The sequence below is a fragment of the Etheostoma spectabile genome, chromosome 9 (assembly GCF_008692095.1).
Source record: "Etheostoma spectabile isolate EspeVRDwgs_2016 chromosome 9, UIUC_Espe_1.0, whole genome shotgun sequence".
In the NCBI taxonomy this organism is placed as follows: Eukaryota; Metazoa; Chordata; class Actinopteri; order Perciformes; family Percidae; genus Etheostoma; species Etheostoma spectabile.
This window is the reverse complement of record NC_045741.1, coordinates 29,200,924-29,217,141: the sequence shown is the minus strand read 5'-3', so window position 1 is coordinate 29,217,141 and position 16,218 is coordinate 29,200,924. Positions and strand designations below refer to the sequence as shown.

At 38.9% G+C, this 16,218-nt stretch overlaps 3 protein-coding genes across 3 annotated transcripts in view; 1 reads left to right on the top strand and 2 right to left on the bottom strand.

The window, feature by feature from the left end:
• Positions 1-4,201: 4,201 nt before the first annotated feature.
• slc35d1a (solute carrier family 35 member D1a) lies at positions 4,202-11,260 on the bottom strand. The gene is made up of 12 exons (XM_032526043.1): positions 11,053-11,260; positions 10,708-10,741; positions 10,531-10,617; positions 10,370-10,437; positions 9,669-9,740; positions 9,439-9,507; positions 9,104-9,206; positions 8,325-8,417; positions 7,640-7,707; positions 7,288-7,366; positions 7,105-7,187; positions 4,202-5,518 (listed from the first exon to the last, which is right to left on the bottom strand). Exons 1-12 carry the CDS (start codon positions 11,160-11,162, stop codon positions 5,413-5,415), a joined length of 972 nt encoding a protein of 323 aa, XP_032381934.1. The 5' UTR covers positions 11,163-11,260; the 3' UTR covers positions 4,202-5,412.
• A 549-nt stretch (positions 11,261-11,809) lies between these two features.
• aqp12 (aquaporin 12) lies at positions 11,810-13,716 on the top strand. Its single transcript, XM_032526060.1, has 3 exons — positions 11,810-12,575; positions 13,202-13,318; positions 13,405-13,716. The coding sequence occupies exons 1-3, from the start codon at positions 11,981-11,983 to the stop codon at positions 13,527-13,529; spliced, it is 837 nt and encodes a 278-aa protein (XP_032381951.1). The 5' UTR covers positions 11,810-11,980; the 3' UTR covers positions 13,530-13,716.
• LOC116695659 (ribonuclease P protein subunit p21) overlaps positions 13,639-16,218 on the bottom strand; it is a 3,238-nt gene continuing 658 nt past the window's right edge. The window contains exons 3-5 of the mRNA XM_032526083.1: positions 15,401-15,483; positions 15,087-15,221; positions 13,639-14,082 (exon numbers count right to left, since the gene is read on the bottom strand). Coding sequence (XP_032381974.1) covers positions 13,991-14,082; positions 15,087-15,221; positions 15,401-15,483 — 310 coding nt within the window. The 3' untranslated portion in view covers positions 13,639-13,990. The remainder of the gene's footprint in view (positions 14,083-15,086; positions 15,222-15,400; positions 15,484-16,218) is intronic.

Genomic DNA, 16,218 nt, shown 5'->3' with positions numbered 1-16,218 from the left:
CGGGAGGTCTGCGTAAATGGTTGGTTGTTACGTCACCTGCGCACCTGTTTGTGGGTAATAATCGGAGGTAATATGGGGAATCACAGGTGAGGTGGATGGGGGATCTGGATCCGGAAAGCCAGTCAGTTTTTCCAACCTCAGCTGTGTGAGAGTAAAGGTTTTAGATCTTGTCGTTCTTGGCTTTTAATCAATCAAGTCGGTCTTTTTGCATGTGCTTTTATCTAAAAATGTGCACAATAAAAGGATTAAACGTGCGACGACGGCGGACCTCATTATTTGCCACTACACATTATTGAAAAACTAGCTTCAAAAGACTGAACTTTTGGATTTGCATGAGGAAGGACAGAGCCGCGCTTCATTCATTCAGCGTCAGCTGATTCCACTCACTGGGACTGAGAGACAACCCCGCAAAGCCCCGCAGGACAATGACGGTAGGACAAATCAAGAATTGTTCCAAGCTGTGTGGAAGAGATTGGCCTTCTCACACAAGGGCTACAGGTACATCCTGCCACAATTCTTAATAAAGCTTTCAGCAGTTCTGCTAAATCCATATCAAAATGTACGGAAGAGGATTAGGGCCACTGGTGAATTTTTTTGTGAGTTCTGACTTTTTTCTCAGAATTCTGAGATTAAAGTCAGAATTCTGAGATTAAAGTCAGAATTCTGAGATTAAAGTCAGAATTCTGAGGGGGAAAAAAAAGTCAGAATTCTGACTTTTTTTTTCAGAATTCTGACTCAATCTCAGAATTTCAGAGAAAAAATCAGATTCTGAGAAAAAAGTCAGAATTCTGACTTTTTTTTTCAGACTGACTTCAATTCAGAATTCAGAGAAAAAAGTCAGAATTCTGAGAAAAAAGTCAGAATTCTGACTTTTTTTCCCCCTCAGAATTCTGAGATTAAAGTCAGAATTCTGACTTTAATCTCAGAATTCTGAGAAAAAAGTCAGAACTCACAAAAAAAATTCACCAGTGGCCCTAATCCTCTTCCGTTAAAAATGAGTGACTTGTCTGCAGCTGTCAATCAAAGTGAAACGGAAAATGAACGTGGTAAAAGATCGGTCAAACTAACGGCCAAAGCACGGGAATTACAAATAATATCCAATCAGAAGGAAAGGAATTCTGGGATAAAGAAACTATACAAGCTAACAAAGGAGTAAGCAATTGATGCTTTCAAGGGGAAATGTGTCTGAGGTGCAAACAAAGTATGAAATGTGTTTGAAACTTTGTGTGGAAACTGAACAGTTGCATGACTTATTGAAACCATGGCTACCTGAGGATGAAATGTCAAAACAAAATGAATGGTTTGAAACCCAAATGCACAGAAATAAAGCAATGATACAAAACATGGAAATTAATGAGTAATTATAATTAATTATGAGTAATCACTTTGGTGACTTACAAAAGTTAATTTTTATAAAGTTTGACATACTATACTACGACTTTTTTTCGACAAACTATGACTTTTTTCAACACAATATACAGTATTATGACTTATTGATCACTTTGACATAATATACTGATTTTTGACATAATGTACTGACTTAATTGACTATGATTATTTGATACTGACCTTTTTGACATAATTACTATGACTTTTGACATACTGTACTATGACTTAATTTGACATATGATTATTTTGACATACTATACTCAGACTTATTGACATACTATACTATGACTTAATTGACAAAATATTGACCTAATATACGAATTTTTATTAAAAAAATGTTGTCATACTAAACTATGAGTTTTCAACATAAATATTGTGACTTGTGATCACTTTGTTGACATACTATATATGACTTTTGTTGACATACTATACTATGATATTTTGTCATACTAAACTATGACTTTTTTCAACATAATATATTATGACTTATTGATCACTTTTGACATACTATGACTTATTTTGACATACTGTACTATGATTTTTTTTTTTGACATACTATGACTTTTTGCATCATCCTATACTATGACTTTTTGCATCATCCTATACTATGACTTATTTTGACATACCATACTATGAGATTTTTTGACATACTGTACTATACTATGACTTTCTTCAACAGACTATACTATGACCTTTTTGAACATACTATACCAATTGGGTTTTCAATATATTATTAGCTCAGTCAGTAGGGAATTGGGTAGGGAACTAGAGGGTCGTTGGTTCAAGTCCCCGTAAGGATCAAAAGTATGGCGATAAGCTGGAAGTAGTAGAGATGCCAGTTCCTTCTTCTATGACTTATTTTGAAATACTATACTATGACTTTTTTGAAATGCTATACTATGACTTTTTTTGACATGCTATACTATGACTATTTTCAACATAAAATATTATGACTTATTGATCACTTTGGTGACATGCTATACTATTTTTTTCAACATACTAGACTATGACTTTATCACATTTTTTTGACATACTGTACTATAACTTTTTTCGACATACTATGACTTTTTTGACATACTATACTATGACTATTTTCAACATATATTATGGCATATTGATAACTTTGGTGACATCCTATACTATGACTTTTTATGACTTTTTTGACATACTATACCATGACTTTCTGACATACTATACTTTGACTTTTTTCACATATTTTCAACTTACTATACTATGACTTTTTTCACATATTTTCAACATACTATACTATGACTTTTTGAGACAATGTATACTGAGACCTTTTTCGAGATACTAGAATATGAAGTTTTATGGCCTTTTTCAACACAATATTATCACTTATTAGACAAACTAGACTGTGGCACACTATACTATGGCTTTTTTTGATATACTATATAATGAGTTTTTTCAACATACTATACTACAACTGCTATACGATGAGTTTTTTTCATCATGTTTCAATAATGAGAGTATTCATTTTGAGTGAAAAATATTTTTTTGACGTGCACAATAAAAATGTGAAAGAAAAGTCTTTCATGATCAGACCCCATTGTGATGTCGTCATATTTCAAATGGGTTGGATATCATAGGATACCACTGATGGAGGTTAGACACTGATGAGGATGGATGACAGGATGCTGCGATCTGGCAGATTAAGGAGGTGCAGCAGCACAGCGTTCTGTGGCAGAGTTTACATTAGTTTTTTTTGGAATTAAACAAATTAAATTATTATGATCAAAATGGGAACACTAAGCCACAATGACATTGTAAGAATAAATACTAGAACTTTCAACTCCGAGCGGATTGAGTCCTCAAAGGCAGTGTTGTCATGTGGATGGATCTCCCACAGGGGACGAAAGGAGGACATTAAAAGCAACGTCCAAATGTGCCTGCAAGCGCTCAGTGAGTGCGGTGAAGAGATCCCAAGATTAGTATTGTACTTCTCACAACTCAGGTAGCTGCCTGTGAAACATTGCGGGAGGTTTCTGCTAAACTTGATCCTCGGTTGACTGCTGTGGAGGGGCACTGTGGCCCGGACGCTAGGCAGCCTGCCTGTCTGCTGTGGAGATAAACCCGGGCCCTGGGCCCAGCGCGACAGGCCCTCCTTCGACTGTGATGGAGAAGCCGCCGGGTTCTGATCCTGCCCCTTGTACTCCCTCTGCAGTTAATGGATTAACATTGACATAAAGAACATACTATGACCTTTTTTTTTTTTCTTTTTTTAGCCTACTATGGCATACTACATTGACTTTTGAAATTTTTTAGTTACTATACTATGACATTTTTTGACATGACTTTTGTATTTCTCTCTCTCTCTCGCTCTCGCTCTCTCTCTAACAGAATACTAAGACTTTTTGACATACTATGAAATGTTATGACTTTTTTTGACATACTATACCATGACTTTTGACATACTAGATTGTGGCACACAATACTATATCTTTTTTGATATCCTATACAATGACCTTTTTTGACATTACAATATTTTTCTACTCTTTACTATCAATAATTAAGCGATTTTTGAACAATATACCTGGTGGACAGGCATCTTGGATTTGAAATTTGAATTTTAAATAAGATGGCCAAAAACAATCCAGTCACCTATGTAATGTGAGATTTTAACATTGGATTTGTGTGACTCCTAGTGGTAGTTAGAGAAAAAGAAAAAAGAATGGACTGAAAAAGCTACACATTTTCACAGGGACAGTCACAGAATACTTTGACAAAAAGAGTAACCTATAAATCTTGGATCATTCATAATATGATAACAACCTGGACACCAAATCCAAAGGAATACGTCAGGTCAACCGAGGGGTTTTAATGTAAAAATACATCCTTGAGTTTCAGCTACAAATACAGGGTTCCTGTGTTTGAGATGAGATCAGCATCTACAATTCACAAGCCACTCCAGCTACAAAATGAACATTATTCTAAAAAAGTAATAAATATAAAATGTAGATAAAAATGTGTAAAAAGGTCAATGCTCGTACCTGACTATTAAGGTTTAGAAAAACATGTTTCATTTGAAAGACTTAAAAAAAAAAAGTGAAACATACATTTCAAAAGAATAATCTCAATCGATAATGTGACAGGCAATTCAGCTTCACTCTTCAGCAGGTGCTACCTCAGTTAAAAGTGCGATAACATTGTGTCAAGAAAAAAAAGAAACAGTTATAGCCTTGGTGAGTCCACAACAAACTGCAAAACAAAAGTAATACTGAGGCAAAATGCTGAGGGATGAAAACTGTAAACCGTAATCTTAAAGTCATCTCCCACAAGGTGGCAGCAACATTTATTTAAAGCCACAATCCTCCATGGGAACTGACGGCCCACGGTCCATCCACATGGGTTGTTGGAGGGATGAGGTAAGGTGACAAGCATTACCGTTCATCTGGAACAAGCTTAGAAGTGTATGCACACCAATAAGAACATTTTTACTAAAGACTGAGACAACAGATAATGACAGTGTCAGTGCATTTTACCGTGCTTAGAAGGCATCTAAAGTTACATTCCTCGTTAACAGCAAAACAGAAAATGCAATTAAATAAGGATTGTGCCTTCAAAATAATATTATATTATATGTAATAGTCCCAAGAGTCATCAGTACACACCCATCAGCTGTTCACTCCTGCATTCAGGAAACATTATGTCATCCCAACTTTTACGTTTCAGTTTGAGTGTCAAGAAATGTTTGAATATAAATAATATTGGTTCCATGTTCCCTTGTTCTCAATGCTCACATGTACAGTATCAAAATACAAATATTTAAAAAGAAAACAGTCTAAAAACCAACCCACAATCCCTCTGGAGCGTTCATAACCATGGCAGAGGCAAGCGAGGTATGATGACGCCGTGGCTCCATTTCTACACAACAAAGGTTCCCCCCCCCAACATTATTCCCATCATGACACTCCTTTGCTGTTAAAATACTCCATAAATAAAAGTTGTACTAAAATAGAGTTTTGTCGTTCGTCAGCATAAAAAAAATTAAATCCAGTGTGTCCGTCATACAACCACCTTTCCCTTGATGTCCAGCTTGGCGTTTTCACTTGCTTTATTGGACTGCTCCTCTGTGAGAGTGATGTAAGAGTACACCAGGCTGCCCGCAATACTGCAACAACACAGACAGTGACCATGTGTGAGAATACAAACAGTTCACACTCATGCAAGAACTCGTAATGAAGCTATGTGCATCTTAATGTTGGCGCTTAATCTAACTCTGAACAACTAAGAAACTGGTTTTAGGATTAATGTCATAGAGGCTACAAAAAAAAGTTCCCCAACAGTTGCAGGCAAAATGACATTTGGAAATCATTGTATCTAACATGTTGCAGCACATCATTAGTCATTACGTTCATCAAAGTTCCAAACAAGAATTAGCATGCACATAGAAATTCCTGCAGCCAACAGGCACATAGCATCTCTAACATCAGTGTCATCAACGGTGCCAAATGTATTTAGGAGTTCACCTTTTAGGGAGGACCAGTCTTACACAATATTAGTGGACCCTTCCTTCCTTCCTCAGTTGTTTAAAACCAGAAATGAGAACAATCTTTAAGCTAACAAGCTACGTGCATAATGAATGAGGTTTTCATGAAATCCATCCAATATATAGCATGGCTCTATGGATGGAAAGCCTGGCTTAAAACGACACTGTTATAGTATGGTATTTACAGTTCTTGCTCATGTTTATATACACAATGCCACAGTGAGTCGATCTGCTGTGTGACCATACAATTCCAAATGTATGTCCAATAGGTGAGGGTTTGTGTTGGAGGAAAACTCTACTTCCAGAAACCCTGGGTGTACGGCTGGGCAGTACATAGATATATTTCCAACGAGATATAGGATAAGACAATACCGTTTCTATCGATAGAGTTTGATGTTGTGTTTCATAATACATTTACATTTCTCTTCTCTTAAACTCTCCACACGACCCTGCCCCCACTCGCTCACAGGCTCTCCTGTACGGTGGAGGGAGACACAGCGCCGACCCACACTGCGGACATTTTCCTACATTTTGAAACTGTTATTTGCCCAGCTGTAAATTTTTTTTAAGCAGGAGAAAAAAACCTGTAACTGTACCAGTGTTTCCACTTCTAATGTTCTGTTGTGGTAGCCGCCACGGTGAAGAAAACAAAAAGAAAAGAAAAACAGTAGCTTCTGGATGCAACGTTACATATAGTTCTATGTGCAGAGCGAATGAGAAGGCGGCGAGAGATAAGACCCGTGACCAATTAACATAGTTCATAGAAATGCAGCGCAGTGATCATACAGACATTTTATGCATGTATGATGTGCATGCAACCCAAGCTGCACTCGTTCATGATTCATCTGTCACTACAGAATCCAGACTGCAGTGTAGTTTATACACTTCACGGTGTAAAGAAACAATCGGCCTTATGATCATCATGATGTGTTGCAGCTGTGCATATTAAAATGGGGAAGCATGCATTTTATTTTCATCACTCTGTTTTAAAAGTGCATGTAACATTTTGCATGTGGCTTTGACTTACAACTGAACATTTAGCCCACTTTGTAAAAAGCACAGAGATATATATTGTGGATACTCTGTACAAATACAGATATCATTTTGTTTTTGTCCATATCGCCCCAGCCATACCTAGGTAAAAAATATATCCATCTATGAAGACAACTAGACATTTCAGCATAAATTAGAAAATAGACCACGTATACCTGATATTCAAACCTATGAAATTAGTCCAAGAGAAAATGTAGTCTCCACTGAACACCATCCCAATGTATGTCACCAGGACATTCTGCAAAATAAAGAAAATATGAATGAAGTCAATTACGTTTTTTTTCCTTTTTTTTCTTTTAGTGTATTTAACTATTACTTCCCACTAATTTAAAGTTTACCTTGATGCAGCCCACGATCGTAGTTGTTAATGCAGAGTTGTATTGTGTACAAAGCACGGTGGAATACATCAGAACAAACCTGCAAAAGAACCATGTTATCATATTACACATGAATCAACACTTTGCATGCATAAAGTCAGTGTTTCACAATGTTGATGCAACATGATAGACACATGGCCATTGTGAGCTTCACACTCAGTAAAGCAATTGCCCAGAATGGAGATTCCAGCCACTGATGATAATACGGTGATACTACAAATATTGGGTGTAACCCAGATGTTCAATTCTGGCACAAAACACTTTCCCTGCCCAGGCATGCATGTCACACATAAGCCTTGGCCTGTATTCTTACCCCATGATGCAAGAGAGGAGGAACTGGGTGAGGAAGAACATGTCTGACCAGCCATCATATTCCACCGCCTGACAACAGAAACACAGCATGAGTAATAATGTAATTACACATGTACATACCCGCAACAGCATTTAAAAAACAAACAAACAAAAACAACAGAATAAATATGTAAGCTATTGTGGATTACAAATCATTTGAGTTTAAATATTTGTTTGTTAAAAAAAAAATCAATAGTCATTCCTTAATGACGTGTCTGGTCTGGCAGAAAATAAATATTTGATTAACTGAGCACTGCAGGGTTGTTGATCATATTTTAGAGAGTGTATAGAATTAACCCCAACATACTTACAAATTCAACACTAAGATTCCAGAAGCTTTAAAAAAAAAAAGGTAGTAGTCTGTGTCATTACAGAGGTTTTTTAGTTAAAGGAGGCTGTAGGCGCTGCTGTAATAACTCTACTAGGTGCATAATAGCAGCTTTGTGCCTTTCTGGCTGCTGGGCCCCAGCTTGGCAAACCAGAAGGTCTCTGCCAACACTAACCAACTCACAGACAGCCCATATTTACGGCACACACCCATGCTTAGACATATATGCACTCACTTCAATGTATCTGCCAAGCTAGAGGTTTAAATGAAGATAATTAGAAATAGAGCTTATAGAGATAGAAAGCGTCAAACTATTTACCTTTTGCATATCTCCAGTCACATGAGCCAACAGCAGAGTGGGAATTATCATAAATAACGCATTATAATACAACAATCCATATTTCCCCAGCTCCTGTGAGAAAGAACATAGAAACAGATGGGCAGGGAGCAACAGGACCATGAAAAAATAAGCAGAGCCAGAACAGAGGGGGTATTGACTAGTCTTTGAGTGCATTCCTCACTAACTAGCATACACACTAGCGTCATGCGTGGCCAGCCCAACGCACTACGGACGCCGCTTCATGTGGCTCCGTCACTCACTCACACACTCACACACTCACACACACACGTCTTGTGCCTATTAGCAGATGGTGCTCTCACAGACTAAATCTGGACCCCGTTTGCTGTAACACTAGAGCTGAGCAGTCTGCTCATGTGACATAAGATACTTTTTATTTGACTCAACAGTTAAACTGTAATTAACTTGACTGTTTAAAATAATTTTAAAAAAAAATAGAAAATGCAAAAGAAATAGAAAAGCAGCACAACTTGTATAATATACTGGAGTAATAAATGATTATTTCTTTGCATATATATATATATATATATATATATATATATATATATATATATAATATATAAAATCAAATTAGTGGGGAATGAAAAGAACCAACCCATGGTGTTTGTGTACACCGAGTACCTTTACGCCAGACGCTGAAGGACCGCTTGGGTTCTCTGTATTCACCAACATCAGCTCAATGCCAAAAACAGCTCCAGCCCAACAATGGTTACTATTCATCAGATGGTGCTGCCACATACCTTTGCATCTAATTTTTGCTTCACATAGGCTCCGTTGGCTGCAGTCAGCACGTCGTTCAGGAGAATGAACACGTAGCCTTGCAGGTCAAAAGACAGGTCAGAACTGTGATGAGAGAAAACAAAAGAAAGTGTCCGGGCTGTAAATACGTGTTCTGTCACTAATGATTTAACTTTGGGCTTGCTGTTTCAGAGGGGCTCCTTTAACTACAGTTCTAGAACTATGTCTAATGACCCTGAAGATAATATCACTTTAGTGAGGACATATATCAGGAGAAGACAACCCTTTGTTGTGGAGGTAATTCTGGTTTGGGACACCTGGATGTAGTAGGACTTACCTTGCGGCTATAAACGCCCCGAGGATCATTGTAAATACTGTCAGCTGGACTGGCCTGGAGAATTTCTTCCTGCCAAAAGGTCAAAGACAGTAGAGCAATGAAATTCTATCTGGCTGCTTTGAGCTGTAAAAGAAAAGCCTCAAATACAGTACAAAGAGGAAGGCTTGGTGTCCCACTGAGAAAAGAAAACCGTAAATGACTGAGGAAAAATCTTTCCCGTGCGATCTTACTTGAGAAGAAGTACCTCAGCCAGCATTGTGAATAAAATGGAGAACCTCCGGAGGACTGTAAACATCGGCAGACTGGTGGAAAAGGACAGAAATTGCTTTAACTTGGTCAAACATCAATAGCCATGCCCAATGAACTCACAGTGTTACTAACTCAACTTCCATTTCACCATTTTTCGAGTAGTAGTAGATTATCTGAACATATAAAACATTAAAATAAAAAATGTATATACATACATTCATGCATACAAATATATATATATATATATATATAATTAAAATGACAGATAAATAAGGTCATGTACTTCTCAGCACAATCTTCCAAAAATGATTGAAAGTCATTCAAACAAAAAATTCCCATGTTCAAAAAGGAGTAGGAAGAAGTTCATAAACAACTTATCAGGTCCTACCCCTTTCTCTACTTTTATCCTTTAGTAAATACAAAATCTTATGCTTCACTTACTACACATCATAGACACAGATGCAAAAATACAGTACATACCCACACACATTTATACAGTTTTTGTATCTTTTCTTCCCTTTCTTCTTGTTTCTATACCATCTATCTATAGCATATTAAATAATAACACATCCATACTAGACTTAGTCTATAGATATATTCGTATATAGTTGCCAAGAAACCATACAGTCATTATACAATACTATCACTTCAAAACCAATCCAGCCTAGATGGGAGGACTTACTTTAGCCTTTTGGTACCGAACAGACCAGTGATTTGGTTTCCCACATACAGGAGAGGTAGAGGAAACGTCTGTAAAACCAGGTAAACATGAATGAAAAAAACGCTCATGATCATGATGGAAACTGTAAATAGTTGTACTGATTGATGGCTAGGTGGTCTCACCTTGCGAGGTATACTCTCATCGCAGTCTGGGAAGCTGATCACCTTCGCAGCCTTGCCCACCCACAGAACAACCACTGTGGCCAACATCTGCACACACATTAAATAGAACATTACGTTATCTCTGCCTGCTTTCAGGGACTGATGTGGGTTTGGAAATTCGTTGTGCATTCAACTTACTTGTCCAATTCCAACACATATTGATGAAGGGAACCTGAAACAGCAGAGTTGAGTCCCCGTTACAACCAGTGAATAGAGTACGGTGTTGCGAACCTAACGTTACTTTATTAGCCAGTGACAAACGTTAGGCTGAAATATAGCTTTACAAAATGCTACCGTATATTATGCTCTCCTATTTCAGGCTGTACACAACCTCGCCAGTCAAAAGTTGCCGTTAGCTAACTAGCTAATAGGCTCAGCCGCTATCTAGCCAACACAACTTCCAGTTGCTAGGTTAACCGTTAGCTCCCATGGTAGCTCCTCTACTAACTCTATAACCAACATAAGCGTTAGCAAAACCGTTACCTGTAGTTGGTGAGGACACTTTTGTTCACCACGACGATGAGAAACGAGCTCACACCGTAAAACCCAGCGGCAAAAAGCTTCACAAACAGCGTCAGAGGTCTGTCCGCCATCCCCGACGAGTTCTCATTCCTCTTTGAGTGTCTGCTCTTCCCCTGCCATCACTTCACTGGCTCGCTCGGCCAGCGCTACACACCCACACGCGCACAGGCGCGCGCGCGCGCGCGCACAAACACACACACATACACAAAACACGAGAACGTCGACGTTTCCCATCTTCCGCCTCATGTCTGAGCATCACATAGCATTAAACTAATTTAAAGCGTAGGTTATTTAATGTCACTAAAATAAACGACAAAGCTAGCTAAAGTCTGAGAGAAAGCAGTAACAGAGCTGCCAACTTTTCCCAAAACCTTGGAGTGAGATTTGGTGGGGCCAAACCAAATTTTGCCTAGTACAAAGCAATTTCTTTGGCTCTTTCAGCATCATTATCCTTCAGGGTTTAAATTGGGATTTGTTATGTATGGGGGGGGGATGGGGAGGCTCTCCTTTGGGGGGTCTGGGGGTATGCCCCCTGTTAGAAAAATCTATCAGGTGTTCTTTGATTTCATGAGGACAAAGAGAGGCTGAGGGTCCAGTTGAGAATTAAGAAAGGGTTTTATATCCTTTAGCGAAGGGAAGCAAGCATTTAACCGAAGCTGTGATCTAATTATACATGACCACCAGACGAAGGCCAGCTCCTTGACCTGACCTCGTGTCAAGGCCCATGTGTATTTTGGCAGGTGGCTGTGGGATAAAAACATGACGTGTCTCTGATAAGAAATGTGTCTCTGCCATGTGCCACGTTGCCAAACAGACAGCAGAGTTGTTGAGTCAAACCCTCATTCATTTCTTTTGGAAAAGAAACTGCAGGGGACAGCACATCTGAGTCATGTCTGGGCTGAATGCATCTCTCGGCTACTTCTTGGCTGTTGTCATTTCTGCGGCCTTGGTCTCAACACTCCTTAAAAAATGGCCACGGTTTAGATTGATTTTGGAGTTCGCTTCCTCTTTCATGCTGGTGGCATGTCGGCTGGAGGTGCAGACCATTGTGGATGTGGGGGAGTGGGCCGGGGGCTTGGGTCCTGATGTGACTTTCACCATATTGTTTGTGGTTCTGCTGACCCACGGTGTGATCTGTGGTGGTGCCTCAGGGAACCCCACCCTGGTTGTGCTGGAGTTCCTGCAGCTGGAGGCCACCACCCTGCCCACTCTCCTTGCTGTTGCGGCCCAGTTTCTTGGGGCCCATCTAGCCATTCTTGTAGCTGCATACTACTGGAGTCTGGAGCTAACAGACATGCACATGATCAAAAACCTGATGTTCAGAGAGTGCAGCCCATCTCTGCTGGTCTCGGCGCTTCACGGGTTCTTTACAGAGTGTGTATGCACGCTCTTCCTTCTTCTAGTCCATCTAAACCTGAGACGCAGACCTGCTCTGATCCGAGTGCCCCTCATCGCTGTCCTCCTCACTTTCCTGTGCTATACAGGTAAGTTTCAAGGGACCTTCATCATCACTGGTAAAAAAGTAGTAGCTTTGTGCTTTTAAATATGAGAAAGTAAGTGCAGGGAAATGATTGGATAACAAAACAGAATTTTTCATTTCAACTTTTGCTAATAAAACAAAATATTATAGAAATATGGGAACCCACTGGGAAATCAGGGCGAGTCTTCTCTCTGTGCAGTACCATCTGAGATCACTGTTTCCGTGCATCTACACAATGTGTTGCCGGTTACTTTAAACAGACCTTTTTTGCCTAAAAAAAGCTACCAGAAGCACTAAACGATGAGTTCCTTGGACTCCACATTGGTAATAACAATGATAATAATAATAATGTATTCCTTTATTAATCCCACAAGGTGAAATTACAATTTTGTATTAGACATGCATGTGATCCTCAGCTGCACGTGTTATTCGATAAAAGGTATACATCTGCCTCCCCTTTATTTAATGAGGAAAATGCACATTAATCAACATTTCTGTAAATGCGCCACTGTACAATCGGCTATCTGTAGTCCTACCTAGCATGCATGTCTTAAAACTGCTCAAAAGTTTAAAAGCATCATAATACAGATTGACTAACATACGCTTTATTTGTCTGTTCTTTTTCTGCAGCCAGAGGCTACACCTCAGCCTACATGAATCCCTCCTTGTCGTACGGCCTCACCTTCCACTGTCCTGGATTTACCTTCACAGAGTACGCAGCGGTCTACTGGCTGGGCTCTCTCACAGGTACTCAGCATTACAATGAAACATACTGTATATGTTAATTCTTTTAAATTGAACACACTGTTTACAATTAACGACTTGCTTTCTAGGCATGACTCTGGCCCTCGTCTTGTATATGGGCCACATTCCAAGGATCTTTTCCAAGAACCTAATATATTCTCAGAAGACACGTTCTCGAGTGCCAAAAGGGGACAAAGGAGAAAAAAAAATATGAAACTACACTTGTTTTTTTTTTTATAAGTCAACCTTTAAGTAAAGTAACTGACAACAAATTGTTAATGGCAAAGAGATTTTTACTGTACAGAAAATAAGGGTAAAAGATCATGTTGAACTCATTCGGTAAATTCATTCTTCCATTCTTGTCGGCATCTTTTTAATAAAAGCATTACTATCAATAAAGTTGTACTTTTTGAAAAAAAAAAAAGAACCATGTCTCACCGCCAATGCTTGTTCCTTTAAAGCACAATCCTACACGTGTAGCACACCACACGGTGGCCATCTGTTGGAGGCATTCAAAATCACCCTGTACACCCCCAGGAAGACGCTAGATTTTTTTATCACAGAGGCCAAAAAGTTACTAAATCAATGAAAAATAAAAATACTAAAACATTGCAGATTTATGTAACATAATAGTTACACCTATGTTAAATGTCGCAGTCAGAAAGAGAAGTGCTGCTACGTGCTGGCGGCGCTCTGGGCAGCGCTGGGTTTAGAAGACACATCGGGCTTTTTGTCTTTTGGCTGTTTTTTAATAGAAGGTCCTGGATCTGTGGGTGAGAAAGAATAAATAATGTTCAGTTGTCCTTTTCAAGTCTTTATTACCTCAATGGGAGTTGAAACATCTTAGAAGAAAACAAACCAACAGGGTTTATAGGGGGAGAGCCGGGACAGTTGAAACACTTTTTAATAATAAAAAAAAAAGGTAATTTACAAAGCGATCGTATTGCACTGAAAGCTAAGACTTGGTCACTAGCAACCTATATGTGTCATCTGTCAAATACAGCTGCATTTTCAGCTTTGAATAAAACCCTTCAGGAATTATTACAGCAAAAGTGGGCCGTGCGTAAAGTTTCATCTGAATAAAAACGTACAGTTTAAGCCATATAAACTTCCCACAACTATAATATTTTACTATATGTCATGAATGGTACTTCCAAGGGGTGTTCATTTAGATGTGAATGTCTCTTTGTCGTCATCCTGAAGCATGTATGAAGCGGTTATTGAAATATCATGCACTGTGGAGGATTCAGCCATTTTAATAGCTAGAACAGTAGGTTTTTCCATTTATATCATGTTTCTATTGTGGAAAAAGTTGTTTCACTGGGTTTTTACGTGGGAAAACTTGACCCCCTAACCTGGCGGGCCCAAATATATTTTCATCTTTCTAAAAACTGCTTTTCCATGTCTCACCTCCATAAATTATTGTATAAACACAGATAATTGTGCATTTACTTAAAATCCAAGTAGTTCCAGCCAAGTCGGGGACAGTTGAAACAGTTTCATCCGTCCCGACATAGACATATGTAAGCCATTATAGCATGTTTTGCTTTCTAAATAAGCATGCAATATGAAAGTCTGGAATTGTGGACAACACTAAATGGTCTACTGAATAAGCATGCAGTCAAACCTTTAAAAGGAAAAAACACACAAAAAAATGTAACCGCTAATGAAGTTTACTTATGACCATCAAAATTCGGGTATCGGCTGTACCTCATGCCTCAGATAAAAGGAAATAACAATAATAATAATAATAATAACAATAATCTGTCACCTGGCTGCTTTTGTTGCTCCAGCTGAGCCTCGGGCTGGTCTACCCATAGACGATGATCCGGATCATTCAGAAACGTTTTGCTCTGCCCACAGCTGAGGCAGCGCACGACAGTGAAGCGGGTCCTGCTGTTTTTCCCTAATGACATACGTTAACAATTAGGTTACTGTCATTTTTCTTTAAATGTATCAACAAAAAAAATTGAGATTAAAATGCATAAATGAGCTGTTTAGGACATCACTCTAATTAGATTCAGTATGCAATGCGAGGTAGCAGAAGGAACTGGACTGTAAATATAAAATGATCAACCGACTTACTCCGCTGTCTTGTTGAAGCCGTTACGCCAGGGATGAGCAATGAGCAGCACTTCTTACATAATGATCTCTTCACGGATGGGTCTCTGCAATAAAATCCACGATTAACAGATGTTAAAAACCTATTTATGAACAGGTTAGACTAAAAGGATCAGGCTGGTGTTATTGTATGCTTGTAATGGGGGCGGGGGGGGGCAGTAGCTCAGTCAGTAGGGTCGCCGGTTCAAGTCCCCATACGGACCAAAATACGAAGTGTGGACTGGTAGCTGGAGGGGTGCTAGTTCACCTCCTGGGCACTGCCAAGGTGCTCTAGAGCAAGCCACCGAACCCCCAACTGCTCGGGGCGCCTTTCCATGGGCAGCCACCTCACCCCTCTCCCCCCTCACTCTGACATCTCTCCATTTAGTGCATGTTTTGGTATTGAACATGTGTGTAATTCAGGCCTGTGTAATAACAGAGTGTAAATTGTAATTACCCGTTGCTAAAGTATACATTATTATTGTATATATTATTTGTTTTTTTGGTGCTGCTCATCCCCAAGCCCATTATTATGGTATACATTATTATTTTCTTGTTGCTGCTCATCCCCAAGCCCATTATTATGGTATACATTATTATTTTCTTGTTGCTGCTCATCCCAAAGCCCACTGGTTCCTACTGAAGATGTATATCTCTTACAATGGTTCACAAAAATGTTTCAGTATTTAAAATGGCTCAGCAAATTCTTATTTTATTTTTTTAGATTGGCTTGTGTGCTATAATAGTAGTAGGACGGTGTTTCCGGGATTGACTCCAAATAAATATTTCCCCGAGTGACAGGG